We start from the raw sequence: 14,971 nt of genomic DNA, 5'->3' as shown, positions 1-14,971 counted from the left end.
TTATATACAATACATTGTGCAAATATACATTTTATTTTGCAAATATACATTCATATATGACAACACAGATTTTTTTCTCCACATAAATAATAATCACTATAAAATATAAAAATGTTTTAATGATTAATGAAAATTGAATGTTACAACTACCACCAATCAGTGTCAGGAGATGAAGCTCCCGGAAGTCTTTGAGGTGCCATGTTTCTGTCAACAGAGGGCACCATTGACTCAGTCAAAATAATGATATAAAATCCTGTGTACCAGCTGCATGTGGTGAGATTTTAGTGTGTATGTACAGTATGTAAAGTAATTGTTACTTCAGATGTTATTTACCAGGGCGAGCAGGATGCAGTTCATGCCCAGACCTGATGGTAGAGCGGAGAATGGGAAGCGGCGACCTGACAAGAGCTGAGACACGTCTTCACTACAAAATTTCAAATGCTATTAGATTATTAATGATAATCTTAAAACTATAATTTACCTTATTAATAAGTTTATTTATTTTTATTCAACCTTGTTGTGCAATCACTGTCGAGCTTGTGCAGAGGCAGCAGCTTTTGCCAGAGGGGAACTGGAATCCCCTGGTTAGGCCTGGGTTCTGAGTTTTCTGTTCCTCGCCACCATTTGCATACTTTGACTGGCCGGGGGGCTGCTTTAGAATTTTAAAGTTTTACTTAATTAATATTGCATATAGGAATTTATAGTCTTTAATATTTGACCTGTGTTGCTCTCTCCTTTATCTTAAATGTGTGCTTTCACTGTGCGTGCGTGTGTGTGTGTGCATGCTTGTCTGTGCGTGCTTGTCTGTGTGTGCGTGCTTTTCTGTGTGTGTGCGCGTTCGTGTGTGTGTCAATGTCTATGTGTGTTAGTACGTGTGCATATTGTGTGTGTGGAGTGTTTTGTATGTGGGTATGTCTGTCTTCTGTGTTTTCACCTTTTTCTTGTTTTTACAGTTATAACTTTAATTGTTTTGCTTATAGTCAATATGTCTCATGTACAGCTGCTTTGTAACAATGAAAATTGTAAAAAGCGCTATATAAATTAAGTTGAGTTGAGTTATTTGCAGTATATTTCGGGCAGAATAGGCTCGACCTGATTTTGCCAAGTGGTTGATGTCCTCAGGGCAACATGTTTTGTTGACCTAAGGACAACATTTTTATAAATAAAACCTAAACCTAAACCCACACCAAACCCCAAGCCTAACCATAATTTACCCCTAAAATCAGAGGGAAATGATAAGTGAAAAACAATGGTCTAGAAGCACCTAATCCTGGTTGAAAGATTAAACTTAAAATAAACTGTAAACTTATTTCTGAAATCTGATTGGTTGATTTAAATGTTGTCCCAGGGTCAACACTATGTTGCATCAACCACTTGGCAAAAACAGGAGAGCCGCAGAATAGCATGCTGCGATTTGATAGAAACCTGTCTACAGGAGGATCCAGAGAAACGTATTGATTCTTTACCACAAATGGTTTCAGGTACTGAGATGTTTACACAACTGACACATTTNACCTAATCCTGGTTGAAAGATTAAACTTAAAATAAACTGTAAACTTATTTCTGAAATCTGATTGGTTGATTTAAATGTTGTCCCAGGGTCAACACTATGTTGCATCAACCACTTGGCAAAAACAGGAGAGCCGCAGAATAGCATGCTGCGATTTGATAGAAACCTGTCTACAGGAGGATCCAGAGAAACGTATTGATTCTTTACCACAAATGGTTTCAGGTACTGAGATGTTTACACAACTGACACATTTTTTGCATTTGTGTTTTGCGGTTGGTTTATTCTGAAATCTAGAAGTTGGAAAGTCAATATATGTTAATATCATATATTTACTCAAATATTTACAGTATATTACTGTTCATTTCAGGACGACAGCCTTCAAACTCCCGTCTACTCCGGGAGCATTAATGTCATTCAGGATCCAGAAGATTCTGGGTCTGAATTTAATGATGACGGAGAGGATGATCAGGAGCCAAATGTGAGAATTGAAGGTAAGTTTACTTTTGTAATTACAACACAAACTTCCGAGTCCTTGAATCTGATTGCTCAATAGCTATATTTTATTTACACATTGATTCTGTGTAGCACTACACACCCTTATTAACAAATATTGTTAAACCGTTTTGGGTTATATTACTAGTGTTTGGTGATTCATGTCTGTTGCATTTATCTTTTAACAGAATTCAATGGCCGACAGTATGAGATCAGCAGAAAGCTGGGTGAAGGCGATTTTGGAGTCGTCAATGAAGGGACCCGTCTGCAGGATGGCTTAATGATTTGATTTTTACTCTTTTTCTTTTTCTTTCTTCTCCTCGTCTTTTTGATATCTCATCCTATTCTTTTCAAACCTTAATGTATCCTATGTCCTCTTTAATGTTGTATATGTATTATAGTTCTGTTCTGTTCAGGATAAATGCTTACATAAATCCATTTTTCTTTTGTTGATCAGGTGGCAGTAAAACTTATTAAGAAGACCGAGGAAATAATCGAGGATTACATCAACATTGTAAGTAGCTTGTGCTATTATTCAATTGGAAACATCATAGATTTTTAAGTACAAACTTAAATTTGTTTGAGATTGAGATAAATCCTTGTTTGTTAAACCACCTTAATCTGTTCATGATTAAATTGGTCTTTCTTCTAGCCAGGTCATCCAGAGCCCTCCCATGTGAGGTTGGTATTCACATGCTTGCCTGTAAGGGAGAAAATGTTCCTGCGATCGTCCAGTTTCTGGACTGGCAGGATCATTCGGACCACTTTACATGGTCCTGGAGCACCCTTCTCCCTGCGCGAATGTGTTGAGTTTCTGGGAAAGCGAAAGAGAGATCGTCAACTAGTTCTGAATGATAGAAAACAGAACACGTTGTTTGATAAAATAATTGAATAAGACGATGAATGAGAGCAGGTGTGAAGTTTAAAGTGACATTCAGATAAACTCACAGTTTAAGGTGATAATCGCCTCTTCCTTCTTTTTGAACAGAATTAGAGCTGTTCGATTCTGATTTTTTTTACGTCGATTCCGATTCCAATTCCTGTTTTGGGAATCGAAAGTATCGATTTCAAGAATCGATTCCTAGCTGTTGTTTTCAATTCCTGCTCAATTGCCTGTTTTAGTACAGATTTTTATTTATTATAATTTTTTAAACACATTTTTAATGTAATATAATTTTCTAAGCTGTCACTTTTTACATTTATTAATAGTTTATTGTTTCTATAACAAAATTCTTAACCAAATATGTTGATCTTGTCCTGCAATTCCAATGTGTCATTGTAAATATCATTAATAATCTAATTTACTAGCTGTTTAAAAAATTTATTTAGTAGTGTACACAAAAATACTTGAGGAATATAGATACTGTAGACAGATTGATAATCAGTAAATTGTATCAAAAATACTTACAGTAAGAATACTGTGCATATTCTGTAAGTGTAAATGACAGACAGAGATAAGGTAGGCTACTAACTCTATTTCTCTTTACTGACTAATAGACTCACACACTTTTTTTGCTATTGCTCTTTCTAATCTTCTCATTTAATGTGTTGAAAATGTTTTGTCCAGCTTTAACACCTATAAACAGATGTCCAATAAATATGTTGTGAGACTGTGCTTTATATATGTATATTCTTTTTGGAATCGATTCCCAGACATTGCACACTTTCGTAATGGCACAGCGGTGTACATAGAGTTGGGTATCATTTTAATTTGATCGATTCCAACTCTGATTCTGCTTATCAATTTCCAATTTTCAAGAATAGCAATTTGCATAGGATTGTTATTTGTAGGCTGTATTTTGGATCAAGTGTTAGTTTAACCAATAAGAATTATCTTAACTGCTACAAATGCCATTAAAAAAATGTTGAATCATATAGAAAAACCGACGACCCACTAGATTACCAGCAGCTTCAGTGGTGTAGCGAGAACAACGTGTGACTAGTAGTTTTGAAGCTATTGACGCAGGTTTGAGTCTACCTTTTGCCGAACGCGTCTTCATTTTCAGATCACATATCAGACTGTACAGCCATTTCTTTTCATAAAAATTAAGAAAATATTTGAAAAATGGCTAACAGATGTTTAATAATAAAGTGTATAGTAAGGTTAGGGGAAGTAGGGTGGGCTTTATTGTCCCAATTAGTTGGCATCCATGTAATTATTTTAACTAATTTGAACATTTGCACTCTATTATGATTGTACAACAATGAACAACAATACTTTGTTTACCTTGCTGTGTCGAAATGGAATGGAGTGAAATTTATATGTACTCTTAATGGGCCAAGTGTAAAGGATATGAGGGAGGAGAAGCGTGGAAGTCCAGGCTGCTAAAACATGAAATGGAGTTTAATTTATTAAAGCGTAAATATTCTTTGATTTTTATGGTTCTATTTTGGTTTATGTAGTGTCCAACAACAAGTTTACATACATACAAGGTGTAAAAACACTATTATTTTGTTATAAACATGAGCCTCATCTAAAAGGCAGAGGGGGAGGTGTCGCAGCACTTTACAATAACTCTTTTAGCATTTCCCAGAAGTCTAACTCTAAATATAATTCTTTTGAAGTCATGGCACTTCATGTTTCAACACCTAATACTAAAGATAAAACATTTTAAAAATTTATTTTAGCTATTGTTTATAGGTCTCCAGGGCACCACACAGATTTTATTAAAGAATTTGGTGGGTTCTTATCAGAACTAGTACTGGCCGCAGATAGAGTCCTTGTCGTTGGTGACTTTAACATCCATGTAGATAACGATACAGATGCCTTAGGAATGGCTTTCAAAGACACTCTTGGGCATTAGTCAACATGTGTCAGGTATTATGTTTGCTTCACTGGCCTACGGCTGCAAATAAAACTCATTGTTACAAATATGGTAGAACAATAACTTCAACTACCAAATATGCGTTTCTCGATAATCTGCCCGAATTGTCTCAAATCGCTAGCATGAGAAATAACTTTGAAGATCTTGACACTACCATTGAAAATTTTAATTCCACCTTCTCGGTAACGCTAGACACAGTACTCCTCTATGTTTAAAGAAGATTAAAAACGGCAGTCAAACACCGTTGTATAATGAACACACTCAGGCTCTAAAGAAAGCGGCCCGAAAAATGGAGCGCAATTTTAAGAAAACTAAATTAGAGGTATTTCGTACAGCATGGAAGGATGGTATTCGAAAATACAGGAAAGCCCTAAAAACTTCTAGATCCGCCTACTTTTCATCACTAATTGAAGAAAACCAGCACAACCCTAGGTTTTTATTTAACACAGTGGCTAAATTAACAAAAATTAAATCGTCAGTGACTTCTGATCCTGTATATCAGCATAGCAGTGATGAATTTATGAACTACTTCACATATAAAATCCAAGATATTAGAGAAAAAATTATAACAATGCAATCAGAAGTGAAACCCGCTGAACAAACTAACTACTGCGCCCCCAAGGAGATAATGCAATTATTTTATACCGTAGATCACGATGAGCTGCCTAAAATTATTAGATCATCTAAATCAACAACATGCATGCTAGACCCTATACCTACAAATCTACTGAAATGCTGAGATGCTCCCAGAAATTATAGATCCTATTCTTGGTATTATTAACTAATCTCTGACATTTGGACATGTGCCTAAAGCATATAAGGTGGCTGTTATAAGGCCCCTTGTCAAAAAACCCCAACTCGACCCTAGAGAACTAGGGAACTACAGGCCTATATCGAATCTACCTTTCATATCTAAAGTTCTGGAAAAAGTAGTTTCAACTCAATTATGCTCCTTCCTCCAAAGGAATGACATTAATGAAGAATTCCAGTCTGGATTTAGAGCATGTCACAGTACAGAGACTGCTTTGATCAGAGTTACAAATGATCTGCTATTGGCGTCTGACCAAGGTTGTATCTCGTTATTGGTGCTGCTAGACCTCAGTGCTGCATTCGATACCATTGACCACAGCACACTCCTACATAGACTCTAAAATTACGTCGGCATTAAAGGAATAGCTTTGAAATGGTTTAAATCTGATTTATCCGACCGTTTTCAATTTGTAGCAATTGCAAGTCCAGTACGGTGTACCACAGGGCTCAGTCTTAGGGCTAAAGTTATGTTTAGCGTTGTTTAGTGTAAATCAATCTGTAACAGTGCAGCCTTCAATTTGCAGGTTATAATCCGAAATATTCTGTTTACGTGTCTTTGGTCCGATAAGTAATATTTCTGTTTTATTCGAATTTAAAAGAAGGAAATTACTAGTCATCCAATGTTTTATATCTTTGATGCATTCTGCCAATTTGGATAGCTGGAAGGAATCATCTGGTCTTGATCAGATATATAGCTGAGTATCATCTGCATAACAGAGTGTTAAATGGGGCCACTGACTGTATGCTTTATGATTAATCATATGGATACTGATCTGTACTACAGTTAAACAGCTTAGGGAATGGTAAGTATTTGGCTTCAAATAATTTACATGTTAAGTATGTGTAATAACATAATCTTTCATAATTCTTAGACCATATTGGAGATAAGCGATCAGGTGGGGGGGGGTTGCGATAGGGGGGCGAAAAACCACCCGAAAAATCCCATTGATTTAACATTGTGCCCAACTTTGAGGGATCGTAGCTCCGAGCGAGGATATCGTAGAAACATGAAAATAATACACGATTTGAAGGGGTTATCAGGCTCTATAAGAACATCACTCACAATGGGGTGTAAGTTGCACCTCTGGGGTGTGAGAGCCTCCCAAAATTTCTGTATACTTATAATGGCGCCCATAGACCCATTCAAAACCTAGATACCTATATATTCACGCTATTTTTTCGCTTTGGACCCATGAATGACTACATCAAATCGAGCGGCCCATTGAGGAATGGTGTGTGATGACTTTTGGAAGCGATCGGGTGTAGGGGGTGCGATAGGGGGGCGAATAAAACCCGAAAAATCCCATTGACTTAACATTGCGCCCAACTTTGACGGGTCGTAGCTCCGAGTGAGGATATCGTAGAAACATGAAAATAATGCACGATTTGAAGAGGCTATCAGGCACTGTAAGAACATCACTCACAATGGGGTGTAAGTTTTACCCCTGGGGTGTAAGAGCCTCCCAAAATTTCCCAATCACAGGAAGTATGCCCATATAAGGCGTAAAACGTCCCGTGTTGAATATCTTAGCAGTACAACCACTTAGAGACAAGGGGGTGGGCTCATTTTACTCAGGCTACCAATCAGTGTGACATGATCATTATGAATTTATTAAGCCACGCCCATAGCAACCATTTACAGCAACCTAGCAACCGATCCCATAGACTCCCATTATAAAAAGTCCATGTGGATATCTTTGCAACACAGTGTCGTAGAGACAAGGGGATGGGCTCATTTGACTCACACAACCAATCAGTGTCCCAGGATCATCATGAAGCTTCGAATCCACGCCCATAGCAACAAAACATGTCAGCCTAGCAACCATTTAGCAATACCTATATCTCTGCATCAGAACACCGTAGCGACACGGGGGTTGGTTCGTTTCACTCATAGGTTAGAGTATTATCAATTTGCAGATGCCAAGGCACGCCCATGGCAACCAAACACATTAGCCTAGCAACCGTTTAGCAAGACCTATATCTCTGTATCAGAACATCTTAGAGTCATGGGGGTTGGTTAGATTCATTAGTACTTAAAGTGTCATCACCCTAGTGCCGAGTTCCGCGGTTTGCCACAAAGCATCACTCACAGTTTGATAATCTAGTTTGATAATCAAATTGTAAGTTATTTATGATTTATAAGGCCGCCGTGCCTCAATTCATTCTGGTTGCTGATGTGCACATTTGTTTATGTTGCTTAGCTTTATTTGAGACGAGTGATTTTGACTGTGGTCAGTCTTAAATTAAACGTATTGTGCATGTTTGCTGTTATTCTGCATAACAGTGACATTTTATCAGATATTTACTATGGTCAGTTCCATATGTTTAGATTAATGTAACGTTACCAGTTTAATATTAAGATTCATTATAATCATAGTTTATTCACTGGTGAATCTCTGTTTACTGTCTGCTAGTGTTTCGCAGCCGAAACGACGTAAATAGCAGCATTTGTATCGCAATGTGAAACGCCATTCATTTAGCTGTTTCTACCGCGAAACTGCCGTAATTTATGGCACATGTGCTGCTAAACGCCATACTTTGCGGCGTCTTTATGTCTTAAACGCCGTAAAACCTGACGTTTTCTGAGCACTTGTCTCGCATGTCTCCCGGAAATCCTGTGAAATTCAACCAATGAGATGACGACTTCGAAAGTGCTGAAGTGTTTCCAGAAAAGTGTTCCTTATGCATCAGACTAGTGATGGGAATTATGATTCATTTGAGTGATTCGTTCTTTTTCAGTTCGTTCACCAAAATGATTCGTTCAGATTCGTTCACTGATTCGTTCACTGATTCGTTCAGTGACCATTTCTATAATACGCCAGCAGGTGGCGAAAAAGAGTTGTGTTATGTCAATGAACGTATTAATGGACTTATAAACCGATTACAGGCTTTATTAAAATGTGTGTCTCTGATCTACTCATGAAATAAATAAAATAAGTCTAAATAAGTGGTTCAGATGACCAACGCACAAGGTTTTTCTGCATAATTAAGTAACAGCTCGTTCATTTCGTTCATGAACGAGAATCAGCAGGTCCTTTGACTCCTTTCGTTCGTGTACGAACGAGATCTCTCTCGTTCAGACTCAAACACAGGCTCGTTCGTTCAGTGAAGGGCGTATTCGTTCAGCACATTCAACCAATCGTATGCTCTGTCAAAGCTCACACTCGAACGCCATTGGCTCGTGCTTTTGACACTCTTTTAAGCCAAGACGCTCTGTGCCTGAGGGAGAGATTTCAGTGAACGCGAAATATGAGTCATTGCCTTTCGTGAACGAGAACAATTCGTTCACTTGAAAGATTTGTTCAAAAAGAACGATTCGTTCACGAACGTAACATCACTACATCAGACGTTTAGTCAACGGTCCGTGGGCGTGACGTCTGAGACTATCTGAGCACCAGGCGTTTGGTTAATGGCGAAATATGACCTGAACGGCTTTCAATACTGAACGGCTTTCCATACACTGGATGGTCGACCGTCGCGACCGCATCGCTCCCTATTTGCGCGTGCCTATACATTTAAATAACGAATTTGCGTGCACAAAAGACGCGAAATGTGAATCGCCCCAGACTGACAGGCGGAACCGATGGTCAAGTGCTATTTGCTAGGGGAGTGTTTTAGATGTAACGTTAGAAGCAAAGTGCGGCGGTCTAAGGAGAGTTTCGAGGACATCGTTACAATGAAGAAGTTCTCTAGAGTGACATATAAACTCTGTATATTGGAGTAAATAATGAAAACGGATCTGTAAACGTGAACGACTAGCAACATTGATAGTTCTGGCGATATCGCTAATTTGTTCATTACCACTCAGTCATCGCAGCTGTGTCAAAGGGAAACAAGGACTTCCTACGTCTGTACATTGAATAACATTAGCGAGATGATTTAGGACTATAAAGAGAGTTCTGTAAAATTAGGTGTGGAAGTTTATTGCATAAACATGGATCTTGTTGTGCTTCGTCTGACCAGACTGAACGTGTCAACCTTAACAACTTTAAATCGATTCCGATTATTTACTTCAGGGATTAGATGGAGGAACCAGAGAAACTTTCACCCGTATACATCGAATCCCACAAGGACACACTTATTTTCCTCTGTAAAGGGGTCTGTTTCTCCTACATCCCTGCGTCTGACATCAACATCACGACGACTCAACATCTGTGTGACTGCATTCAAACCTCTAGCTCAACGACTTCCAGTGATAATTCAACCCACACATCAGTTTCATACCTCCGGGAGTCTCAGAGCTTTACCTGCTCCCTTGATATGGGTGGTGCTGAAACCCATACAGAAGGTCGTGGCTATCATACTGGGGAGGTAGTAAAACATACACGACTCAGTTATATAAAAATATCTTTACCATTGAGTCTACATAGCTCTTGTGAATTGTAACATTGTCTTTATTGTAATTTGTGAACAAATAAAAATTTCATAATAGAATGACCAATTTCGTTCTTTCTCAGTATTTATGGTGCATTTCGCCGAAAGAGAAGTCTGTTTTTGTTATACTCGTAGAAAATGTCTTCATTTCCTCATATGTACATTCTTACTTCTTACAATGAACAACAGCAAATACAGTATGTAGTTTACATTCATTATTATACTGTAATGTTCTGAAATTATTTTCACCTTCTATGGTTTCAAAAGTAACTTTCTATTGCTAGCTGCTATGAAACTGCCTACACTGGGTTTAGCATTTGGCAATATTTGACATAAGCTATTTTTAAAGGAGTCATATGACACGGCTAAAATGAATATAATCCTTTGTTTGAGATGTAATGCAATGTGTTTACACGATTTAAGGTTCAAAACGCTGTATTTTCCGCATACCGTGCTTGTTTGTATCTCCTCTTTGCCCCGCCTCTATGATTGGCCAGTTAACCAGTGCGTAGTGATTGGTCGAATATTGCAAGCGTTTGACGGAAATGTAACGCCTCTTACCATATTTGGAACATCAGGTTCCAAAGCAGTTGTACTGACAGTACTGACTTGTGTATACATTTGGGCGGTCTTAGTCAAATCATACCACCAACTGACGTAGATTTGTGGGGGTGTGGTTACACGAAGCGTTTCAGGCAGGTCTGGGTGAGCATTCACTTTTAGATAGAATGTATCTTTTGTTACGACACTTAAATTTTTGCAATTTAACGTGTCTAATACATGCATGGGCAACTTATAACACACCAAAGACACAGAAAAACACGTGTTCGCGCCATTATGACCCCTTTAAACTTGTATTTTGGGTAACATGTTCGGTCGAATAAAACGCAGATCTCTATTTCTTGAGGGATCCTAATCTATCTCTCCATCTCTAGGAGCATCAGAAAATGGTGGCGGGCTTTGCCACCCAATAAAAAGCAATTGTTTCGTGAATGGACTTGGCATCGACGCTGGCATTTGGCAGGAGCTGGGGCAGGATTTATGTTCCTCGTATCACTCTTCTGTCTCACACACCTGGATAAATCTCCAGTTACAGGCAGGACCAGAATGCTGGTGTTCAGCAGGGAGAACTTCATCGAACTGGCAAAATTCACTGCAGATGCGGTATGACTTCACTGCTAAAATCACTTCTCTGGAAAAATTGTTGCCTACTTTTGATATTAACATCTTAACATTGGGAGCACGTTTGATGTCTATTATGTTGAATTTCACTGTTTTATCGGATACTGTGAAAATGACATCACTGTTTAACGCAAAAAAACTCTTTACTTAATCTTACTCTTTACTTAATCTTTTTTTACTCACAGTATATGGAAGAGTTTAAGGAGTCGCTGGTTACTAACTCAGACCCTAGGCATCAGGCAGTGGAGCTGTTAGTTCAGCATCTGGCCCAGAGGAACCAGGACATTGCTGAGATTTCCTCCGTTTCCTGGAATGTCCATGTGGTGGAAGGACCAACCGTCAACGCATTTGTTTTACCCGTGAGTCATATCTGAGCATCAGAGATTTTTATAAACAAATCAGCTCAGCTCAATCTGTTCAGTCTTTAATAGAATGTAATTCAAATTTCATCATTCCAGCTCCTTCATTTTCTTATTACATAGATACATGTAAACCCAGAAAGTTGTTTGTTGATGTATTCATCAGAAAGGTGTCAAAGTTTAAAACAAATTCACATAAAGAAAGATTGTTCTGGATAAACAGGTGAAAATTAAAGTACTGTAAGACTTGAAACACATTTCTGATATAATAGGAGAAAACTTTTCTGATCATACAGCTTGAATGATTAATGTGCATGTGTGTGTGTTTCAGAATGGAGAGGTGTTTATCTTTACAGGAATGCTGGAAGCTGTTGCAGACATCCATCAGCTGGCCTTTGTACTGGGGCATGAGATGTCTCACGCTTTAATTGGTCATGCAGTAAGTCCCGCCCCGAAACTGTCAAACTGTGTACAGACACAACATTTGAAATGTTCTGCTTTTACGAATGCGAAATAGATGTATTATTAAAGTATTACATGATCTGCTATACAGACCCTATAATTTCTGTTTAAGGCATTTCTAATTGCTTTAATCTTTGCCTTTTTCTTTCTTCTTTATGTAAAACACACTTCATTAGATTCAAGTTCTATAGCTTTATCTCTGTTTTGCGTGTGTCATGTTCACTTTTATCTCTTTTTAAATTAAGAGAAGTGGGTCTCCTGTCTCAGAGGCTCTAAGCGCCGTTAAGGGTTCAGTTTAAAGGGATGGGTTCATTTCAGAGCAGTTGCATCAGCATGTAGTTTTGTGGGTCTGGTAAGGGCAGAGAAATAAAGAGATTAACACTCAACCACATCACTTGACTTGGCAGTCATCTTGGAAACGCCTCTGGGCATTAGTGTAGGTACTGTAATAGGCATACAGTTGTACAGCTCCCATTTTATCCACTTAAAGAATATTTTTAAGAAGGGATAGTTCACTCAAAATTAAATTTCTGTCATCATTTACTCACCCTCAGGTTGTTCCAAACCTGTATAAATGTCTTTGTTCTGCTAAATGTAGACGGAAATATCTGGAAGAATGCCAGTAACCAAACAGATGTCATCCCCCATTTACTGCCATAGTAGGGAAAATAAATACTATGGGAGTCAATGGGGATGAGATCTGTTTGGTTACTGACATTCTTCCAAATATCTTCCTTTGTGTTTATGTAACAGTTGTCTTCAGTTTGGTTTTGTCTCTGTGTTCATCATTAGTTAATTAGTCCCTCACCTGATTCTGTTCTCCCTGATTCTGTTCCCTTGTTATTTAAGCTCTGTGTTTTGCCCCATTCCTTTGTCTGGTTTTGATTGTGTTCTGTGTGCTTGTGTGGATTCTCTTTGTTTTATTAAAAGTTGCCCTTTTTGGATTACCTCTCTTGTCGTGCGTATTTAGTCACACAGCGTACCGTAACAGTTTAGCAGAACAAATTTTTTTATAAAGGTTTGAAACAATCTGAGGGTGAGAAAACGATGACAGAATTTTCATTTTTGGGTGAACTATCCCTTAAAAGGGTATGTAAATGATGACAGAAATCTCACTTTTGGGTGAACTATCCCTTTAAGGAATATTTTAAGGATGTAAAATGACTAAAACCAAACTGATTTATTTAAAAAATATATATTGTTTAGCTAAAATACCCATTCTGCTCTTTTACACATGATAAACAGTGAAAGTCAGTTTGCTAAAAATTGCATACTAAATGCTAGGGGTGTAACGGTTCAAATTACTCACGGTTCGGTTTGTGTCATGGTTTTAGGGTTACGGGTTCAGTTCGGTTTGTTCTATGTTCAGGGAAAAGGGACTACTTTGTAGCTGTTTTAGCTAACGTTATTATATTGATGAACAAAGCTCACCAAATATGGTTCTCCACCAGATCTTTCAAGATCACATCCATGAAATGAGTTATTTAAAACATCAATTTCAGTCAAGGAATTATTTTAGCTCAAAGGAAAATACGTATAATAATCGTGATCAAATATACATATTTTACGGTCTCTGATTAGTAATATAAAGCATAACAATACTTGTATGCATTCGTCCAGCGAATGCCTCAATGATATTATATACTTTACATTATCTCATGGCCATAAGTAACGTGACTTTACCAACCAGGATTTAGAGCAAAGGTAGTGTAAATCGAGGCACAGTAAAAGGGACCAGGCTTGTGAGCATGAATACAGAAAACCCATCACAAATGAATATACCTATATGGTTGTTTTTTAAACTCTACTCTACATGGTAAACAAAACAATGACGATCGCATAAAAAACAAATAACGTTACATGAAACACAAATGCGCTAGGAAGCGCTGAGAGAGAGAGAGAGAGAGAGAGAGAGAGAGGGCATGGCGGCGATTTCTGAGTGGGGGGGAGAGGGCAGTTCTCGAAGAGACGCCACGAAACAAGTTTTAGAGCAGAAGAGAAGAAAGGAAGAGAGAGAGAGAGAGAGAAGAGGTTTTCAGAGCAGTCTCGATATTTAACCTCATGAGAGGGCATGCCCACCTGAGTTTGAATCGACCAATCAGAGTTGAGCAGGGAAGATGTTCTTTGTCCACTCAACATCTAATTTGCATCTTTATGAGATATCATTCCAATTATAACATAATGAAAAGAGAGTGTTCTATGGTCACACAATGTATATAAACAAGGAGGAATTGTAAAGACGAACATTTATATATCAAATATGCTAAGGTTTGAAGTGCATCAAGACACGATTCATTCGGCGGTACGAATACAAACAAAGCCTGAATTAACTTGCCTATTTAACAATTACAGATTATTTAAAAATGGCAAGAGCGACAACATATAACCTAGATATTTAGATATATTTATAGAAAAGGACAATTGAATCACACGTTCCTATTTGTCAGAGAAGTTTCTCTGGTTAGCCAAGTTTCAGATTAGACCGAGAGACTTCTCCCCTCTGCTTTGAAGCTTAGGAGTCGTAAAATATCCAACAGAGAAACAAAAGGTTATCAACACTCTCAGTGAGAGTGTAACAAGACTTCAAGGGAACAGGAAGGAAGAGGCTGGAATCAGGGTAGAGCTGACGACTACGTACTTTATTATACCAAAATAACATAAGCGCTGTACGCGCCTAAATCAAACACCTCCACTTTAGTGCAAGAACAGTCTTTCTTAAGGTCAGAGCTTCCCGCTCACAATCCTCCGCTCACTCGCTCAAAGCCACTCGTCTCCAGCCGTCAGCTCCGGTCTCTCTTCCCGACTGTCTCTGCCTTGCTGCTTTTAAGCCTCTCCACGCCAGTTACTGGAACAAGGCACAGGTGTTCATTATTTGTGCGAGCGCCACTCACTCACCGCTCGTCTCCTCACTCTCTCTCCTGCTGCAGACTTCGCTGAACCACGCCCACCTTGCCACA

The 14,971-nt window shown here is 38.3% G+C and overlaps 1 protein-coding gene and 1 long non-coding RNA gene across 2 annotated transcripts in view; both read left to right on the top strand.

Annotated features, from left to right (window-relative positions):
* The first annotated feature begins 1,630 nt into the window (after positions 1 to 1,630).
* On the top strand, positions 1,631 to 3,564 carry LOC130566352 (uncharacterized). Its single transcript, XR_008964454.1, has 4 exons — positions 1,631 to 1,732; positions 1,878 to 2,001; positions 2,191 to 2,516; positions 2,655 to 3,564. It is a non-coding gene; the product is annotated as an uncharacterized LOC130566352 (long non-coding RNA).
* Positions 3,565 to 8,883: 5,319 nt separating this feature from the next.
* The window catches only part of oma1 (OMA1 zinc metallopeptidase), a 29,823-nt gene continuing 23,735 nt past the window's right edge, over positions 8,884 to 14,971 (top strand). The window contains exons 1-4 of the mRNA XM_057353895.1: positions 8,884 to 9,948; positions 10,947 to 11,175; positions 11,379 to 11,552; positions 11,884 to 11,991. Coding sequence (XP_057209878.1) covers positions 9,572 to 9,948; positions 10,947 to 11,175; positions 11,379 to 11,552; positions 11,884 to 11,991 — 888 coding nt within the window. The 5' untranslated portion in view covers positions 8,884 to 9,571. The remainder of the gene's footprint in view (positions 9,949 to 10,946; positions 11,176 to 11,378; positions 11,553 to 11,883; positions 11,992 to 14,971) is intronic.

Source organism: Triplophysa rosa, linkage group LG15 (assembly GCF_024868665.1).
Source record: "Triplophysa rosa linkage group LG15, Trosa_1v2, whole genome shotgun sequence".
Lineage (NCBI taxonomy): Eukaryota > Metazoa > Chordata > Actinopteri > Cypriniformes > Nemacheilidae > Triplophysa > Triplophysa rosa.
Note: the sequence above shows the minus strand (reverse complement) of the source record. Positions and strands in the feature narration are given on the sequence as shown.